The 21,079-nt window shown below is 36.8% G+C and overlaps 1 protein-coding gene and 1 long non-coding RNA gene across 3 annotated transcripts in view; one reads left to right on the top strand and one right to left on the bottom strand.

The window, feature by feature from the left end:
• Positions 1-16,170, bottom strand: part of crybg1a (crystallin beta-gamma domain containing 1a) — a 68,701-nt gene extending 52,531 nt beyond the window's left edge. The window contains exon 1 of one of the 2 annotated variants that reach the window (XM_041251268.1): positions 15,730-16,170. In XM_041251268.1, the coding sequence (XP_041107202.1) occupies positions 15,730-15,986 (257 nt within the window). In that variant the 5' untranslated portion in view covers positions 15,987-16,170. Of the gene's footprint in view, positions 1-2,249; positions 3,106-15,729 lie in introns of those variants that run through there. The other variant, XM_041251269.1, reaches the window with a different exon arrangement.
• Positions 16,171-19,245: 3,075 nt separating this feature from the next.
• The window catches only part of LOC121316286, an 88,719-nt gene continuing 86,885 nt past the window's right edge, over positions 19,246-21,079 (top strand). The window contains exon 1 of the long non-coding RNA XR_005950372.1: positions 19,246-19,318. This is a non-coding gene — a long non-coding RNA (uncharacterized LOC121316286). The remainder of the gene's footprint in view (positions 19,319-21,079) is intronic.

The following is a 21,079-nucleotide window of genomic DNA, read 5'->3' as shown; positions in this document are numbered from 1 at the left end:
CAAACTTTTATTTACCCTTTTAAAAAAAACCTGTTGGATGCCACTGTAAGAATTATGCTTAGCTTCAATATTTATTCCCCCCTGCTGGTGGAAAAAAAATCCTGTCAAAGGGCATGCAGTATAGTAGAGTAGAAAACATTCAGTTGACTGAAGATTGAGTGAACGCAGCCGTGTATCAAAACAATCTACAATGTACAATGATACCATCAGCTTGTATATCTTCCAAAACGACAAGGACCCAAAGCATCTAAGTCAGCTCTGGAATTCTTGAAGTAAACTAAGATAAAAGTTGTGGAATGGCCCTCTGCAAATATAGGATCTCAATCCAATAGAAATACTTGGACTGATCTGAAAAAAAACTGTAACCAAGCATTGTGTATCCAGTCTGTCCGAGATATATGAGCCCATACTGGTTAAGAATTAGAAATGTTTGAAAGCTGTAATAAAAGGAGGACACATTTAAATTAAATAAATGGGTTTATTTTTTTGATAACAATGATTTGTTAAATAAATTTGTAGAAATTGTGTATTTGGCTTTTTGTTTTAGGAAAAGGTGCTAAATGCTGGTCCTTAATCTGTAAACCTCCTAAACACACGCTCTGCTGGTTGCAACTTTTAAATCAACAATTTTGTGCAGGCACCAGTGATAATGTTGCTAGTGAGGTACATAATAACTTGAACACCATATTAATGATTTCTAGATGAAACATGCTGTTCTCTTTCGGCGAAACCTTTCTGTTTATTTACAAAAGAATACGGGGATATTCACATGATTATCTCATGTTTGAAAAACAAATTAAAAAACGCATTAAAACTATGTCAACTTAAAATAACTTAGAAGAGGCTTAAGTCTGGTGGAATACTGTCCACGTCCAAAGCTAAAAAGAAATACTGTTTATTACATAGGCAATGTTACAACAATGTAACATTCAGTAATCCCTACTGCGCTCATGCCATAACTAAACTGCTTTTGATAAAGAGATCAATCTTATTAATTTCCCTGCACATTGCTGTCATATTAGTTCAGCATTTTCACCTGCATAGACATGTGTTTAGGATCCCAGGCTTGCTTCATGAGGTATATCAGACACCACAGGAATAGTAAGTTTTACCAAAACACTCACAACCTCAAAACATTTCTAGAACAGCCCATTATACTTAAGAAAACATTTCACAAGATTAGAAAACTGTTGTTCAAGGTTACTTGTGCATTCATGCCAGTATATTATGGCTATGAACTGCTTAATAAAGAAATACATATTTTTTTAGGGAGTGGGTCACAATATTACACAGTTAAAGCAGGAAACCAAAACAACAACTGCTACTTTATTAGAACCCAGCTAAGGACACTATTAGATTTTAGTAGATTTGTAAAACAAAACCCCTCGCCACTTTCCAGAAGCTTCAACTACTTAAAAAGATAGGGTAGGATTATCCTAATAATTTATAGCTATGTTACTTTTTAAATATGTGCATAGAGGTGTAGTATTGTTCTGTTAACAAAGAAATATATCATTATCATAAACAGGTCATGCTGGAACAGTGTAATTTCTGATGCAGTAAACTGACACATACTGCTATTAAGTGAGAAATGATGACTGTGTGGTTCAGGCATGACCTTATCTTATACTGCCTAAGATGAGGTGAAGCAGAAGTAAAGGTCAAATAAACCATAGTTTTTAAGGCTCTTACTAGAATGAGGACAGGTAAATGGATACTTCTAACAAGTTAATAAAATAGACCTTTCCAATTGTGCAGATAATGGAAATGATACATTTGAGATTTGCAATACATTCTCTCCATGTAACTTGTTTCTTTTGAAAAATGTACATAAATTCTGTCCCAGGGTGCACCTTATCGAAATATTGGGGCATACTCACAAAACTTTACCTCATTAAAAATCCCTACAGTTTTTGAAGTGATTAATCGTTTGCCTTCTAGGAAAAAAAGAAAACAGTTTTTCATGGGGATTCATGTTCCAATTATTCACTAATAATGTCAGAGTTTACACGCGTAACCGGCAGTGCTATGTGATACAGTGATGTTTCAAATTATTAACCCAGCACGTGAGAGGAGTTTAAATCTTTACAACTGATTATGCAAACAAGACTTCTGTATAGTGGTTAAGCTGCTCAATTGCGCTGTGTGTGGTCACCGGTTTGGGCCATGGCTCTACCCTGTTAGGCATGCATGAACTGCAAAATAACCGATTTAGTAACTTGATTTTAACAACTTTAAATTGTGCTTACCTTTGTGGCTGCCTCAAGCCTGCTCAGAACACCAGCTGCAATGGGGAAAGGGTTCACTGATATCAGCGAAGCATTGTGACTGCCCCGATTTCTTCATTCAGCCTGTCTGATACAGATCTGAGGCAGAGGGTTAGAGGAATGCAAAGCAGCTCTTTTTGCTCTCAAGTAGCACAACAGGCTTCCTTCCGTTCGGGCAGTTTTTAAGGATCGCCTGTGGCAAATTCCCTGTGTCCTGTCACGACTCGTAAATACTGATACAATGCGGTTTGCTTAGTTTGTTTCCAGGACAAGACATCAACACCTTTAAAGTTGGGTCCACACATGAGCAATCACTTGTGCAACTTGGTTGCGTGCAACTGAATCATTTGTATGTAAATGTTTCTGCAAGCAGTTGTGCAACTGGTTGCTCACAGCAGAGATAAGCTCTACTTTCAAGTGACGTGCTAAGCAATTTGTAGTGATGTTTTTGATCACGGGCACAGTTGCGAAATATGATTGGTTGTTTCAATCTCTTGACTGTTGTTTACTTTCCTGCGGTAAAGAGGTGGTGCATTTAAAAAGATGTCAACTATTTAAAAATATGTCAACTATTTAAAAAGATGTCAACTACAATGCCCCGTGTTTCTGACGACGCCTCAGCCAAGGTGTTGTCCAGCATTTACGTGGCTTCGCTTCTGCTTTTAATATCACATTTAAAATAACTGCAGATGAGGCGACTATAACAACAAAAAATTATTTATTGGCAATTAGTAAAGCCATCGTTTAGTAAAGATACTGACAGACTGAAGATAAGAACCGACAGTACCAGCAGGGTCAGCATAATTGCCAGAAAAAACAAACACAAACTTGTTTATTTCTGCATTTATTTCAAAAATGTAATTGTTCCTTCCTACAATTAAGTGTTAACCTTTAAGCTGAATTTCAAGGAGAGGTGAGACTTATCTCCACCTGCTTTTCCCTATCTGTAACTCAATCTCTACCAGCACATCAATCAATTTCATGATGTGTTGTCACCTGATTTGTTAATCAATCTATCCTGCCCCTATAAATTGTGAGCAGTGAGCCAAGGATACAGATAATAATTGGGCACACTAAACTGGGGAGAAAACCAGGGTAAAATAAAACTACCTTTGCAGGTCTGCCACAGCAACTCTTCACTCCTTCAGAATCGGAGCTGCAACTTCAGCTGCCAGAGCAGAACTAAATCAACATATTATTAAAACTCTAGGTCACTGGACTTCAACAGCAGTTGAGTCTTTTGAATGTCAGCTTCAGACATTGTCTCAGCCCAGCAATCCCTAGCTAGCTTGCCCAGAGTAGGGGCGCCCTCCGGAAACTTAACAATTCACTTCTTTCACCATGGGGCGGTTCACCGTCCAGAAGGTCATTTCCGCAGAGGGTGAACACGTCAACTCACCCCTGATCTTGTAGTCGGTCCCGATATAGTGTCAACATGTGGATCAATCTATGCCAATGACGGTGGCAGATGAGAGGATGCATATCCATTGGGAACAGTCACCCATGAGGTCGGTGGTACAGGGGGTGGGCGGGCCGCGGGATCCAGGAGGGGAGGGCGGTGAGCCGAGCCAAGGATACAGATAATAATTGGGCACACTAAACTGGGGAGAAAACCATGGTAAAAAATTGGAGAAAAAAAAAAAAAAAAAAAGTGAAAAAAAAAAAAAAGATGGTTTTTCCTCTCTGCTGTGCATCACTCTCTATACATGTTTCACCGATACTCTGTGAAGTAGTTTCTTCCACTTATTTTATTCCTCTAATAAAATGCAACTAGAACAGCAGCCAAGCTAGGTTTTGGACTTTGAGAAATGTGATTTACATGAAGTTGCTGCACACAAACAGAATTATGTACAATATTAACACATACTTAAAAGTTTGTACCCTCATATTTCACATTCCTTGCAGCATTATAACCAATAGTATACCAATATACAGTAATATCATTGTATTGTATTCACCCAAAGACCACAGAACGAGCAGCAATGCTGCTGGTATGGTGCCATTGTGCTAAAGTGAATTACCAGCAGTGTTTATTGGTTACTGTACTATTGTAAAAACATTACTACAGTAAAACCTTGAATATCTAAACTTCAATTGTATGAACAGCCCAGTTATCCAGACAGCCCTTTGATAACCTCTTTTAATGTCCAGTGCTCTTCTGCCATACAGTATACTTAGGGCTTCTGTTTTTTCAGTTTTTATTCATTTCCTTTTTCGGTGCTTATTTTTAGCTATTCTCGAGTTTTATGTAAATCTTTTTTTTTTTTTTTTTTTTTTTATCTGAGCTTTAGCTTTTTATATAAAATGTATGTGTGATAGAGAAAGAATGAACCTTGGTTATAAATCTCCCTCCCGATCTGTGAGGGCACTGTGTAAAGGGAACAGTGTGCCCTGGACTAGATGGTCTGACAATTTATTCCAAGGAAAGGTAGAAGCCAGCCATCTAAAAAGGGGACGGAGCCACAGTACACCAAGTCATCGCCCCAGACGGGAGGCGATGTGGCAATCGCGGATTGGAGGAAAAGTGATTGCACTCGCTAACCAAGGGGGTGTGGCCGACGGTACAAAAGGGGATGTGGCTAAGCGAACTGCTCCTTTGTTATGGTTGCGAGAAAACTGCTGAAAGACTGTGATATAGCCGTGAGTGTTTAGTGTTTGTTTATTTTGTCGTACTAATTGTAAACGTTTGTTCTTGTTAGATGGCTAACATGTTCCAGGAGCTGTCGCTAAAGGCGAGCACCAAACCTGGACAACACTGCACTACTGTTCACTAATAAATTGCATTTCACCACTTGCACGTTAGCACTCACTCTGGACTTGTGATTGTGTCTGTGTTTATACTGTGTTTGTTATTTCGGGACTGAACCCCAAGGTTTCACTGTGCAGTACACATTGCTGTGTATTGCCAGGGATTATTATTTACGGTCACCAAATGACCCGGATTATAAATACAAATAAAGGATTATTTGGACTGTGAACTTTGTTGCCTGTCATCTGTTTAAACACTGCATCACACCTACACAGGCACACTGCAAACCACTTTGCCACGGTATGACATTACTGTTATTGGTTACTTTCCAAAATGCTTGGTCATTTTTTTCTGTCACAATATGTATAGTAACTCGACAGTACTTGCACACTTCAACTGTACCTTCTTTCCTTTGCTGTCTTCCACAACGAAAACCTTATAGTCATGGGCATTTTTTTACATTTCGCCACAATTTGCAATTCTGTTTTGAATTCTCCCTATCTATCTAACTATAATGCCTTTTAATTGTAAACTCGTTTGAAATCTTGCAAGCGGAGTCTCCAATAGAAATGCAGGAATTTGCTGCCACTCAGTAGTTGGGGTGGGTTTAAAGTATTCAGAACAAATCAATGACAGATACAAGTCAGGAAGGAGGGACACTGCTCAGCTGCATGGAAAAGGTTTTTTTTTTTTTTGGGGGGGGGATTATTTTTAAAGGGAAAGGGGTGAATGTGAATTAAGTAACCATTTCCAGTGCTTTTCTGGTATTTCTTGGCTATACACCAATTTAATTGTTTTTGTCATTTAATATAAAGCAAAAATTCTTACCATATTATGGATATTTAATACTCAAACATTTTGTACAAAAGCCCATAATGCATATTGGGAGTTCCTAATATTTTGTCAAACCCCTGTATATTTGTAAAACTTTTAACACATACCAAACTACTAATGTGCTGACATCTGACCATGGGCATAATCACTTTCACAGTTCAATGGACATTATAAAGTACCACCAGTACGTGTACTCTAAGCTTAGCATTCACACTGTTATGGCTGGCTAGGCCTGGCTTGAAGCATTCAGTATAAACAAATTAGTTTGAAACCTGTCAGGAAAAGATACAAGAAAGAGGTGGTCAATTATATTGTTGTAAACCAACCCCACTAGAACAGGAGAAAGCCATACAAAAATGCTTTGCCAAATGCTTCCAGCACACCCAAGCAAGTAAATAGTCTATAATCCTTTTTTTTTTTATTATGCGTTTACATCAGCCAGTGGATGTCATTTTATGGCAACTAAGGGCTAACTAAGCTAACTAAGTTAATATTTCAGCATCAAAACAATGTACCATCAATTAAACGTGCATTGTAAGTTTAACATTCCCTCATTGCACAAAATAGATTTGTTAATCTGCTGGGCAAAGGCTGTGTCAATTGCCTAATAGCTAAATTCCATTCTATTAATACTTCACGCAGTTCCTCACTCAGCATTGCAATCATCAGTATTGACAGATCACTGCAATATGAATTTCAAGTTATCATGTCTGGCTAAATCAATTCAATTCACGAAGAGAGGTTATAACTACTATTAATTATAGAAGAGAAGTATCTTTGCATTCAAATACTTTACAACAGTGGGATTCAATGCTTTGATCTTAAGGACCGTAGTAAAGGCTTTATTGATCGATACACTGAGAGTTCCGCTTGCTGCTGAGATTTCAGTGGTTTATCAGAAACAGTCTGGAAGTATTAAGTACACAGAAAACTGTCTAATAGATTATAATAGAAAACAAGATCAAATGTAATTATTAACTTTAAGAGTAAGTAGCTTCACATGCCATTTAATCGTTTCTTTACTTTCGTTTACTTCTTTGTCATGAATGCAAACATTCTCGGTGGTTCTGAGTTCTACAATATTGAGTCGTTGTCATTTTTCTCTGTATCTGTGGTTCCTTGCTGTGAGTGTGCTGTCAGCACTGAACAGCCCTCTTCACTTGGAATGAAATGACATTGGATTCATTCAACTGTCCAGGTGAGAACAGCTGAAAGGTCCCAGTCATCTGACTTGGACGTAATGAGCAAGTCTGTTTAGTGCCAGGCAGTTCCAGGTGGGATTGTCCAGTCCAGGCAAACTCAAAGCAAGCTCAGAGCCCAGTAAAGACAAAAATAGAGAAACATTATGAATACTCACTATTGGTGCAACAGAACTGAGATAAACACAGAATGCTTGTATTTATTATACAAAGGTAATAGAATGTAAAGAATCGAAATGTAAATTATACTTGAAGCTACATACTCAGTTAATAAATGTGCACAACCTGGCAAATTCACCCAAGTGTTCTGGTCAAGGGTGCAGGAAGTAGGGGTGCTGGGGGTGTGGCCCACCATCGTCTTTAACTTTTCATTATTATTATTATTATTATTATTATTATTATTATTATTAACATCACTAACTTTACTTTATGAATGACTATTTCCACAGACACGACTCAACTATCAACCAATTAGTATTGCCGTCTGGGTGCCGGAAATCGGTTTCAACCAATCAATGCTAGGCACTGAAATGCAAAGCGGGCATTCATAGCTTATTTAACTTATCACTGATGGTATCAGCACCAAGCACTGTCATGTGAGAGGCAGCGTTTACTGTACTAGCAGCTGGTTTCGCTATGATAACTGCTTAACAATGTCAGATGGCATTAAAATGAAATCTCTGTAACACATTTAAAACAGTAGAGAATAAAAGGATTAACTTTTAACCTATGTCAATATATTTGTCAGAAAACAAACCATAAAACTGTCTGTGCGTTTCTATTTACTACAGCAAGTCCAAACTTTCCGTATGCCACTTTTAATTTAACTAAACCAAAGAAATCTTAAAAACTCTGCATTTTTAGTGCTTATCTGGCATCCTCACTGCCACACAAAAGCGCACAATAATTTCCAGTTGCACTAACTATGTTCGTTTTCTTTTTTTTTTTTTTTTTTTTTTTTTTTTTTTTTTTTTTTTACTTTTTTTGGTTTTCTTTTAGTAGCTAATGTTTCTGTTAGTGGCATTTTATGTTTTCGGTAATAACTCAATAAGGGACATTCAGTCGTTAAGAAAGATCCTTTCATTTTAAATGTTATTTTATTTTTAAAATTGTAACCTACAGTATTCGTCGTCTTTTTTAATGGTGCATGTAGTTGTTTTGAAGAAAAAATATGAAGAAAACTTTATTAATTGTTATTAATAGACCTGAGTTTGAGACGCCTTACAAACTAGCTACGCAGCACAATGAGTCAAAACAGACTCTCACATGTTGCTCTTATGCATGTCCACCGTGACATACTTGACAGTCTAGATGTTGTATCCCTTATAAGGGATTTTATAAGCATGATACTGGAAGTTTTTTGAGTAGACGAATCTAAACAGATCCAATTTTTATGTACAGTTAAGAATGGGTTGATGTTTTATTCCCGACATGACACTTCTGTTACTATTTAAAAGTAATGTGTTTGAAATAAAATGTAAGTTTTGGGGATACTGTTTCTATAGCTGTTGCAAACATTTAGGGGCTTCTTGTTTTTGAATAGGGTACAATGTAGGCTACATATTGCAAACAGTACACTGCAATAATATACAATTGTTCAGTTTGTGCATTGGCATAACGTGTCAAACAGAATTAAAGCATTATAGTGCCGAAGAAGAATGCATTGTATTTGTATGTCAGTATTTTAATAAGACATCTAATGAGGTTGTTGCATTTTATTTATGTAACATAGTTATTAATGCATTGTCTTGTTGGTTTTTAATGTTAAGCTACATAAAAAGTACATTTTTGACTCTGGTTTCTGAGTTTTTTTTTTTAATTATTTATTTTGTGTCACTGTGTTATTCTTTATAAAACTCACTTGGTTTGGTCTGTGCATATGATTATTAAACGCACAAAAAAAATGGTTTTCTTCACTATTTTCTACACATTTACAAATAATTAAAAAGAATATACCAGCCACCCCCTCTTTTCAGCACCCCCAGTTTGAAATTGGTTCCCACGCCTCTGGTGTAACTGTCCTTCAAAAATCTGAAATTCCCCAACCAACAAGTTCTGCCTGAAAAATGTCCCTTGAGGCTCAAACTGCCATTGTATAACAAGGTTTGTAACTTTACAGTTCCACGAAAAAAGTAGATTCCTATAACCTACACCCATAAGAATTGCATCTTGTCCAAAGCCAAGCCATTCAGAGGTAAGAACTCAATTACAAAAGTCTGCAAACTGACCTAGACCCTGTGCTTAAATAATCTTCCTAACAAGTTTCATCAGAAGATAGCTACCAATGTGTAAAATGGGTGTTTACAGGTTCCTTTATCCTTGTGGCTGGGGGGATAATGATCTTCTATACATTAACCAATGTCACAAAAACCTCCAGTAAGTTTCTTCACAAGTGTCTAGATTAATCAGGAAACTGAGTTTGAGGATCTAACTTAAAACGCAGTTCCAGCCAATGTATTACAAAATACCTTACCTGAAAACTGACACATGCTTTAATATAGTCCTTATCCCATTAAACTGAGGCAATGCGGGGAAACAGATCTGCTTCTTATCTAGCGTTTTGTAACTCACACAGACATGTTCAGTTTCAGCAGCTGAGGGTTTGGGATCAATCAGCATCTCACAATCATAATGAAACCATTTTTCTTCAACAAAACAAATTCAAAACCATTGCCAAACCATGGCCAGACATTTGATTTAGGTGCTTGTGATTGGTCTAAACCTGTTTCTATTTGTTTTACGATAAGATCATTTTTTATTTCCTGCTGGCATCAAAAACATAACTTATTAATTCTATAGTAATAAATTGATACTATATTGCACATTGGGAATACACTATCCCATCTGATAGGTATTCAAATAAGTTTAAAGAAACTCGAGGTACAATGAAGCATGACTTATCAATCAGATATAGCCTACACGCTTGCAGGGAAATTCTGGGCTTCTGGTGGTAGTCAGTTCCAGACATGAACTGGCTGCTTGCCACACACCCTACGCTCCCTATGCACAGACATGTGTGCATGTCATATATCTGCAAGCCAACGGGTAAATGAAACCCCAGACAGTATTTAAAGCTTATAGACCCAGTTAGGAGTACAGGCACCACAAATAAATACAGCACATAAGGGATTCTTAATGGACCTGTTTTTTGTTGGTCCAGCCCAACGAGCTACCAAACCAGAACCAAGTCTCCTGAACCAACTGGAAACCAGTACACCTCCAGATGTGGCCAGCATTAAGGGTTTTTTTTTAAACCTATGAGCAAAAGACAACAGGAATAATGTCTAAAGTAAATTATACACCAGTATAACAAAATAACCAAATCTGAAATCTCTATGTGATTTTAACCCCCGCCACCCCACCCCCCCAACACACCCATGCTAGAAAGGGGTGTGTGAATCTCTATTTTCATAATAAAAAAATACAGCTTAGCTCCTTGAGTTGAGAGAGATGCATGCTAAGCACAGAAAACAAATATCACTGTCACTGATATAAAACCCAGAGCAGCAGCAAGCACCTTCAGCATGCAAGGAAGCTGCACATGTACATCACTCTGAAGTATACAACAGAGTATGGGTACCAGCACTGTATTGTTTTGTTTTCTCTTGTATTGTATCTAAACATATATGATCCTGAAAAATAAAGATGTTTAACCTGATCAATGCTAAACAGTACAGTATTGTATTGAATGTATAGCACTCCCGCTATGCCATAGCGGTGTGTATTCCAACTGTTTATGCTATTTCAGTAAGGCGTTACTAATGTTATCTTAACAATCAGGCACCACTGATTCGCTTATTCATGAGACAGAGGAGCTTTATGTAAACAGGTTTTACTATAAGGGGTGAATAGGTCTACATTTAGCACTACAAAAATGTATGTCGTTGTCATATAAAATTATCACTCTGCAAACCATGCTATTCTTCAACCCATTGTCATATGCAATGTGTTTAACTGGTGAAGTGTTTAAGGTTAAATTCAAGTTTATTGAGTCGTATGATGATTGAATAATCAGAAGGAAAAATAAAAGATGACAATACAAGTCAACAAGATCAAGAATAAATTGTTTCCGAAAAAAAATACATTTAATTTAAATACTTAACTTTAGTTTGCAGACCCATACCTTAGAAACATAGTTTGACAAACTAGTATGATAATTTATAACTAAAAAGAGGTGTCTAAATCTCTTTATAAATACACCCACAAATCTATAACAAAATGGTGCATTTCACCATGGTTAGAAAATGATGATGTCACATAGGCCACACAAAGTGGACAGGAAATGACCGGTCCTGCACTTCCATTTGTTATTTAGATGCAACGTATGGTAGAAAACACGACTTCAAAGAAATTATAATCTGGGTTAAAGAAAGCTCTCTCTTTCAACTAGAAGGGTACCGGATTTCATTTTTTAAAACTAGCACGTTCTGTAACATGTTCCTTTAAAAAAAACTGGCCATGTGAGGCCTGCACAGCAAGAGTGAAAGGTCACGAAGTTACCATTAACAGCACACATCACATGAGGGCAGAAGCACATTGTCTCAACTGCTGCCTGCCTCCAACATCCTGCTCATGTCAAAGTCAATAAAGATGCAGTATTGAGGTTCAACTGACAGCCTCCCCCGCCTCTCCTTAGTAATCCATATTTTACATTTTCACCACAGTTTGTGGTATCAGAATGTACAAAATTAAACATTTTCTCAAGCATCTAGGTGATGACATTTCATCGTTAAACTAGCTGTTTATTTCAATGGGTGTTATATTATTATATCTCATTTTCATCCTGTAATTGACTTCATTATATAAATAATCGACAGTTCAGTGTACACAGAAGATGGTACTGTATGCATACCAAACATTCCTTATTTTCATTCAAACAAATTCAAATGGTCCAATCGAGTAACAGGGGGCAAGCCAACTCCAGCAACACTAAAACATTCCAAATTCAAACTGTCCTCCTGCCAGATAAGAATAAAATAAATAAGCCTCTTCAAACAGTGATAGTTAGGTTTCCAGTTTTTAAGCAAACTTTCAAAAAACATCCTCCATTTACACAAGGCCCCTTACTGAGTTAAACTTGATATTTGTCTCATTTTATCATGTGAACATACTGATTCCTACCAGGAACATCTGTCTGTCTGGAATACTGCTATAGGTTAACTAACCAGCTTTACATGCATGATCACTCAGCAAAAAAATATAAAAAAAACTAAAATCCAAGTGCCTTACAGTAAGCCAGCAATGTATGCTTCCCCGATGGGTAACATTTACCTTTAGTTTCCTGATTTCAATGTGAATATTGCCTTCACATTTCTGAAGTGAGATTTTTTATAAATGTAATAATGTACTTAGATTTTATTTTTATTAACTTTGTCGTTGTCACAGTTGCAGAAGGGGACAGGAATTACAGCTAGCCATTCCTAAATCTCTCTTCAGAAATGTGTAGTAGGAAACTTCAGAAGCAGCCCCTTTGGCAAAAACAGAGAATTCCCACTATACAATGACCAAAAAATAACTAGAGAATGATATAAAACACATCTAATAGTACATTAAACAAAGAGATCATCCCCCATACAAAATGTAGGCTTTGGGGCCATCTAACTGGTAAAGACAGTTGCTGTGCAATTAGAAATAGTAAATGGGGTTATAGTGAACAATGGCACTGTAGATCTGTATTAGTTACAAGTTTAAACGGGTTTGTACTCTTATCAAAGGAGGCTGCATTGGCTGTCATACAAGGACTAAGGGCAAAACCCCAGAATATTTCAAAATATCTATGAATAAACAAAAGAATATGACCATTTTTCCTCAGGGCACTTGATTCATCATGTCTGCATATGCTTCAAATAATGAGCTGAAATAACTTTGCCGTGTCTTTTGTATTAAGTCTGGGGAAACAATTGAAATTATGAAAAGTATCTGTAAAAATGAATTCTGTAGAGATGGGGGTCTAAAGATGTTGACACGAGTGGCTTGATTGTGCAAAGATCAGCAACAGGTGACCAGTGGTACATGAACGGTGAACCTCTTAAAAATAGAAGGCCATTCCATGCGTCCAAATGTTTAATTTTTTTATTTTTATAAAAGGCTAAAGAGTTGTCTCAGCATATACAAACTGATGCTTCCTAAGTAAATCAACACACTGGTCCCCAAATTATTCAAACAGTTTAGTTAACCAAAGTTGTTTAACTGAGTACTGAAGGGCAACCCTTATGAAACTTTTAAAAAGGTATGTAATATTGCCAACAAGAATGGTGGTGCCTTGGTAGCAGCACGTCTGTTCTTGTTCTGTAATGAAGAACTGCAACCTTGGGACTCATTTAACCAACACATTTAATATCAAAATACACAGACAACCACAATGCCAAACTGAAAGGGAAAATATCAAATATACTCCTCTGATTGTTGGCTTTTCACGCAGCTGCATCTGGAAAGGCACTGTAGCTTCAACAGGTACTAATAGAGGAAGGACAGCTGCAACCGAATGTTACAATAGAAGGTAACAAGAAGGTAAAATATCTTCTGCTGCCATGGAGATGGCTGCCGAGTTAGTGACAGACAGCGCAGAGGTGTAGCCAGGATAGACACACATGCAACTCTTTTAACAACATGTTATTATATTAGACATTTCTTTGTTCTGTCTGCTTTCACTCTGAACTGTGCCATGGCTCTGCCACTCAGGACAGTACAGTGTGGTAGATGCCTACAGAATAGATGGGGCGCACTGTCAGTCCCAATGAGTGGTTGATGGGATGCCGTTGATCAGAATGTCACAGTGGGCTAGGTGACGAGTGTGGTGCACATCACAAAGAACCTACATAACTTACAATCATTATGGGGCCACTTCTAGTTCTAAAAGTAACAAACTGTAATCGTTACAACAGCAAACAATAAGGGTCTGCATACAGTAATACTCTCTATGATCTGCCCAAAGGGTGTCCCAGTACTTTATCATGGGGCTCCCAAATTACGATGATAAAACTTGTTAAATGATACACTCTTACTCAGTTTACACTAGCTAGTTTTACCTGAGACGGCTTAGGTCTTTTTTATGTAATGTAATACAGCCGTCTCAGTCTAGCCCTCCTAAAAGTGGCCTGCTCCAGAGGGTGGCTGTGTCACAGCTTTGGTCTGTTTTTCTGTTCTACGGTGAACGCAGCGGTCCTGAGACGGTTCATGTTTGCCACGTATGCTCGTGGGCAACACCCTCATTGTCAGTGTCCAACAGGAACAGACAACAGCAACAGGAAGCTGGGATTGTTACTTGGACAACAGAACCAAAAGACTGAGGCAGAGGATTCCAAAACAAAAACATCTTTGGATTTCTGAAAAGTTTTGTTTTTGTAATTGTATCATCGATAATACAGTGATGCGTTGTTCGTATATGGTAAATAAACTTGAGTTCTGGGGGGAGAACATTGTAACTTTTAAAAGACTGAGAAAATGAGTCCATCCTAAAGGTAGTTCCGGTCTAACCTGAAAACCACAGGATGGACAAACCACTCACTCATTCATTCATTCTCATTCTCTCTCTCTCTCTCTCTCTCTCTCTCTCTCTCTCTCTCTCTCTCTCCTGTATTTAAAAAAATTGATCCTGTTTAGTTAATACAGGAACTGATCGTTTTGTTTTTTACAGTAATGCTATCAAAGATTTTGTATTTCAAAAATGTGGATGACCCAGTGAACTCATCTATGTTCATCTTATCAGAAGAATACAAAAATTCCAGCAGGGAGGAGACAAACTCAATACTTTGGCAACATGTTTTTTAATCATCTGATCTTTAAACATTTAAAAGTTCCAAACCAGACCCTGTTCAGATTAATGATTTGTTTGGAGTCTGTACTAAAATGCCTGGTCTAGTCATTGTTTTATGTTTATGTTATTTATGTGTAATCAAAAATCAACAAAGACCTTTTGAATAAAAAATAATTGTCACTTTGCTTGAAGGCATCTATCTATCTACTGCATAAACTGACAAAGCCACATCTGCAGACTGTGTTGGTAATGTGGACTAATGTGTGCCTTTGTATTTATAAATTCTAAATAAATGTAATATGAAACAACATTTATAAAACTAAAATGGTTGCAGATCATTAAAATGCAAAGATTCTGGTATCCTCAGATTTTAAATTTTCAATTATATGTATCTTCACGCAGCTTTCACAGTGTCAACAACAACAAGCCTAGACAAGATCACATTAATCAGGATAGGAAATAGGACAAAAGGGGCTTTGTTTCCAGCTAGGTCTTTCTTGAAAGTATGTATATTACGGTTGTTTTTTGCTTATATCACAGTCAATATGTAGAAAGCATTATTCTTAAGTAACTGAGTAGACTGCTTGAAGTTAAGTTTCATTATTATACAAACAATAACAGTGTACCATAGTATGCAAGTGTGGCAGTGTATACAAATAACACTTAAAATTCCCACCTGTTTTAGTAACATTAACCTTCACAGCAGTTCTGCTAACTACGTAGTTTTCTTTTGTGTGTGGGAGACTGAAGCCCTATGTGGCACTGCAACAGGGTTATCAGTAGGTTCTGCTATTAATGTAAACTTCTTAAACACTCATGTACCAGATGCTGCCAGACAGCAAATAACAGAGTATGTAATTATGTGAACAAATGTGTGCATCAAAATGGTTACGATACTCAAAAGTAAAATAATGAAATAATTACATGTTTCTACTCGCGAGGTCCTCCGTCTCATCTGTAAAATCCGGTTCTGGACCCACAGTTGATTCGTTTGAATGTTTCTTCTTGCGCCATGACCCAAACGTTTTCTTTTTCGCACCATTTGGACTCGTGGGTTCTGTATCACCAGAAGGTATACTTGGTCGCTTTTTAGGTGGTTTTACCCCACTGTCTGGTTCGTTTTCTGTTGATTTGCTCTTGCTGAAAAGTTTCTTCAACTTGGAGCCTCCTTGCTTATTCATAGTAGAAAGAAGAATACAACATATACAACTAAAGAAAAAAAAAACTAATCAAGTAGACCACGTGAACTCCACTGCTCCAGTTTTTTTGTTTGTTTGTTTTTTTTTTTTTTATTTTCTGAGCACTCTGATTACTAGACTGCAGCAATACCGATAAATCGAACCATCTAGACTACAGAAGCAGGTAGGACTGGATGCTATTGGCAAAACTTGCGCCTGAAGCTGGTTTAGAAACATTTCGAGGCGCGGCACTGCGCAGTCCACGCCCACTTAGCTGTGTAAAACAAAAGCAAAATTTGAAAAAAAGAAAGTATGGGAAATATTAAGCATTTTACGTTAAAACAATGATCACTTTTTAAAATGTTCAAATATATATATATATATATCTATATATATATATATATATATATATATATACACACCCCTAAGTCTTGCGGGTCAGTACCACTTTGTATGGACTTCGACAGCTACTTTGCAGTGCCACTCGACGTCTACGTTACACTAGCGCAGCGGTAATTCTACTCTCATTAAGGGAAGGCTACTAGACACAGTGGTTCACACACACTATAGCTACCTACCGCACCTTGTCTCCTTAGCACTGAACCTAACAACAGGTTCAAATTGAAAGCATTGTATAACGTTGTTTGTACGGGTATGGTTGGTTGTATTACTCCACTATCACGTGGAAAACAATCTTAACAAAAATGCAAGGCGCGCTTTACTGTTAGTGTAGCAAGCAGACAAAGGCTGGCGTGTTTGAAAATATTTTGCTTACATATGGGAACTCTGTATGTAAACTGAATGGGTGTGAATTCTGTAACTCAATAACGTTTTTTAAATTACTTTAATTTCATTTATCTTACTAGTAAAGGGAAGTAAATATTAATAGTAAATATTAACAACGAGGGTAAAGGACTAACAGATTTATTTGTAGAGAGTGGAAGTACAGTAGTATATGCTGTGACACTTTGTGAACAGTCTTGGGTATTGACACATTTTTATTATTATTTTTTATTTGTGAAACAAATGGGCAGTTAAGAAATTGTCCATTTCCATTCCTCTCGTAACTGTTCATTTTTGTCCTCCTTGTTAAAAAGCAAAACATAAAATGCTACAACATTTTTAATTCAATATAAAAAAGACAATACATTTCTTGTTACCACTATGTACTGTGACTGAGTTTTTAAAGTTAAAATATGGAATATATTAATAACATTTTGCATAATTATAGGGGTTAAGGATCTTGATGTTTGTCCCTTTATTAATGTATTTCTCTGTGGCCATTAGTGGGCATAGACTACATACTGTATATCCTTGCAACCCTAGAATTTTCTACAGCAGGCTCGTTTGGCTGGTGCAGAGGTTGTGGTCTGAGGGTAAAAATGTGATCCCTAAAAATGATGCAGCTATCCACCCATTCCTACACAATCAAACTTTTGCTACTAACACAACACCCCAACAATCAAGCTATCTGCATCCAACAATTCTGCATCCCATTATGAACTGTCTCATGCAATAATAAATACATCATTGCCGAATATTAGTGCTGCCATTAGCAACTACAATTTAATTATGCCCAAAGACTGTGGCAAAAAAAAGTGTAATAGTCTTACTAAAATCTTGTGGCATTGTTTTTATTTTAAGTACATATTTGTTTGGATGCAATGCTAGTATGCCATTTGGAACACCCTTTGTCACAGTTAAAAATCAGGCAAACAAAAAGGCTAACTGGAAAAGCAGCCTTCCTTGAGTTATATGTATTGTGTAACACATGGAGATTATTTTTAGGGCAAGGCTTACATTTTTCAGCACCAATAAGGGCCTTTAACCAAGAATACATGACTCCAATATCTACAATAATCCCCCGTGGGTATAAACAGTATTATTCATATTCTGTCTGTGTCACTCAGTCAGATAGTAGGAGCTAGTGAAAAATTGATTGGTTTTGTTTATTTTAAACAGAAAGGGTACACAATGGATTAACTAGTATTACATATAAACATTCTGTAGGCCTCATTAAAATACTTTTTGGCTTCATTAAAAGCCATTTGGGTTCAGTGGCATTCGGTGACAGTTACTAGAGATAGATCCCACTTCAGGCCCTGTTTTATATTTTGTGAATGTTACAGAGTTCTCATGGTGTTGCATTTCCTGGTCCAGAAAGTTCAAGCTTGCCAAGTAAGTAAAGCAATTGAAATGTCTGCAATCATTCCGGAGAAGTTTCTATTGCAATTACTTTGGCTTGTCCTGCCTGCGTTACACATATCTGTGGCAGGCTATTAGAACTGCCAAGTAGCTCCTGAACTGAAGTGAAAGCAGCTCGACACAAAATAAAGAAAACTCATGATCTGAGTAATTGCAGTAAGATTCAGTAAAACAAATCAATTTGCTATTTGCTTTTTAAGACTTTCTTCTGGAGTATGTTGGCGAATGACATTCTCTACAGGATCTGAGAAAGAGATTATTAAAACGAACACTGCATTATAATTTGATTCCACCTTTGTTTGAAAGCCTTCAGAATAGTTTGTTGCATTTATAAATTCTAAATATAATCATCCCTAAGCAGAACATGAGAATGTGTAACCAATGTCTCTTTGTGTCTAATAATTCAGCATATGCCTGGTTAAGTTTATGTTTTGTATACATGTAGAGACCAAATGATGTTTGCTTTAGAATGTGATGCTTATCTTTATTTTGTAATTGTCTTACAACCTGAGTAAGGAGGACATTCACTCCAGTCACAAGACAAGCTGAACTGCATGCCTCCTCAAATACCAGCACACCTGGCTCTGCCAACCAGTAAAAAAACAGAAGAAAAAGATAGCATGCTATGGATGTTGTATGGTGGTGTTCTCATTCCTAACATGGTTTATGTTATGTTGATTCTCAGGAATTGATTAGCTTGTAGCTTTCATTTCAGGGCCATTTCTTGTGAATGCACACATAATGCGAGACTTATTTATTTATTTATTACTTTTTATTCCACGTTGTTTACTGTTTACTTCTTGGCTTTAGCGACACATTAGTTTAGGTCGGAGGTGGATATCAAATGCTGTACAGCATAAAATGTTGCATCCATTCCTGGTACCAATGCTGTAGGTCACATATGGTCTTACTGCTGACGACAGAAGTGTGTTTAAACTAAACTAGATGAAGATATGCATGCAAATACAACATACGTATTCAGATCATAAATGGTGAATTAATTTATCGCAGCAATGTTCCATCATGTAAAATCTCGCGATACTACTTGTGGAAGAACATTGTTTAATGTTCCGCACATTTCTGTAGCCGAGAGGTCAAGAGAAGTTTTTCTGTTGCTGACTAGAGCCGTGGTTGGTTGTTTTGTCTTTCTAAAAAAATAAAAAATAAAAAATAAATTGTTTGCAGAGATCTGGCTGTTTGGCCAATAGCAAATCGCCGCTTTACACCGCGGGAAGGAACTGTAGATTTTGCAGAGAGGGAGAATAATTGCCTGTAGTGTACACCGACGGAGTTTTGGTATTTACAATCTGTGTTTTATTTATTTGTAGTAGATTAACAATTAATCCGAGAACCGGATTGGCAGCTTCGTTGCTAGTGAGTGTTTGTTTACTGTATATGACTTGGATATGATTCTGGGTTCATCGGGGCTGGAACTGTATAGTTGCCCCTCTTATAAAATCAGTTTGCAATGCGTCTTGGCGAGGGGAGAGATGTTACAGACCGGTAGGCTACAATGGCAGTGAGTTAGATTGTGCAACCGCACCACCCCCAAAAAGCAAAATGTGTACTGTTTTTATTTTTCAAATTCATTCACATTACAGGTGTCCACTACATCCAGAGTATTTATTTTAAAAAAAAAAATGTCGTTATCATAACCTTGCACGTTCATGTTTATAATGTAATAGTCTAGGTCATCAAACCCCTGACAATTTAACATTGTGATATGTAATTAATACTGGTACAAAAAGAAAAGGCAACACGTATCCAGTATTTACACAAAAAAGTGCTTTTCACCACTTTAACTAAAAAAAAAAAAAAACCACACGATTTGCCTTTCAAGCACTTAGGTTAACAACACACCAGTGAGTCCTTGTATTCATTTTTTTTGTAACTGTTTATTTGGTCCCTGTGAACGATATGTACCTTGAGTAGCACCACCCCCTTGCCTTTGTTATAATACCTCGTCAGTATAGACCGGGGTAGATTAGAAAGTGGCGCTGGTACACGGCGCCTGTACTAACATAGTTGAGAGTTGTTTGTTCTAATAAAATACTTGAAACATTTACCCCTTGCTTCCTTCTCAAGTTACCACAATTTTGTAATATTACCATTTCAAATTTGACTGGTGCACATTCCATTAAGAGGTACCTTGCTATCTGTGGTTCATGAAGTCCCAGCTTAAACTACACATTTAATTTTAAATGATACACCTTGTACATTGTTGAATGACCCGTGCAGTGCATGCACACACAATATTCTCAACTGAGGCTGTTTCACAGAAGGGCAGCATTTACAGATGGTTAGTCTACTTAAATCACTTTTAGGTGCATATTTTGTTGGTATGTTAAACCTACATACCTAAGTCCAAAAGTGTTGTATAATAAGTTAAATTTAGTTTTGATGGGAAATAATAGGTATACATGTTTAAGTTTTTATAAAGAAGGTGGTAATTATAAAGTATAATATACTGTAATATAATAATATAAATGGCAAGTTTACTTCATAGTAGATTACCCTTGGTTTTTTGTTTGTTTTTAGCGCCTTTCATAGTGGACCACCATCATAAATCACTTTGTGAAATTATATATATATATATATATATATATATATATATATATATAGCGCCTTTCATAGTGGACCACCATCACAAATCACTTTTTAATATATATAATATATATATATATAAATTTTATATATATTGTAAGGTAGCAGGGAGGGGGATAAAATCCTTCCCTGCTAAAAACCTTGTGAGAATGCACATTTGGGTGTTATGGGGTTTAATTGTGTAATTGTTTTAATGATTTAGTTAATCCTCGGCACCTGGTCGTAATTATAAATTAGAGACAGGTGCAGGGTATTTGAGAGGCAGCCAGACTGATTGGGGCTGCTGA

The sequence above is a fragment of the Polyodon spathula genome, chromosome 5 (assembly GCF_017654505.1).
Source record: "Polyodon spathula isolate WHYD16114869_AA chromosome 5, ASM1765450v1, whole genome shotgun sequence".
NCBI lineage: Eukaryota > Metazoa > Chordata > Actinopteri > Acipenseriformes > Polyodontidae > Polyodon > Polyodon spathula.
Note: the sequence above shows the minus strand (reverse complement) of the source record. Positions and strands in the feature narration are given on the sequence as shown.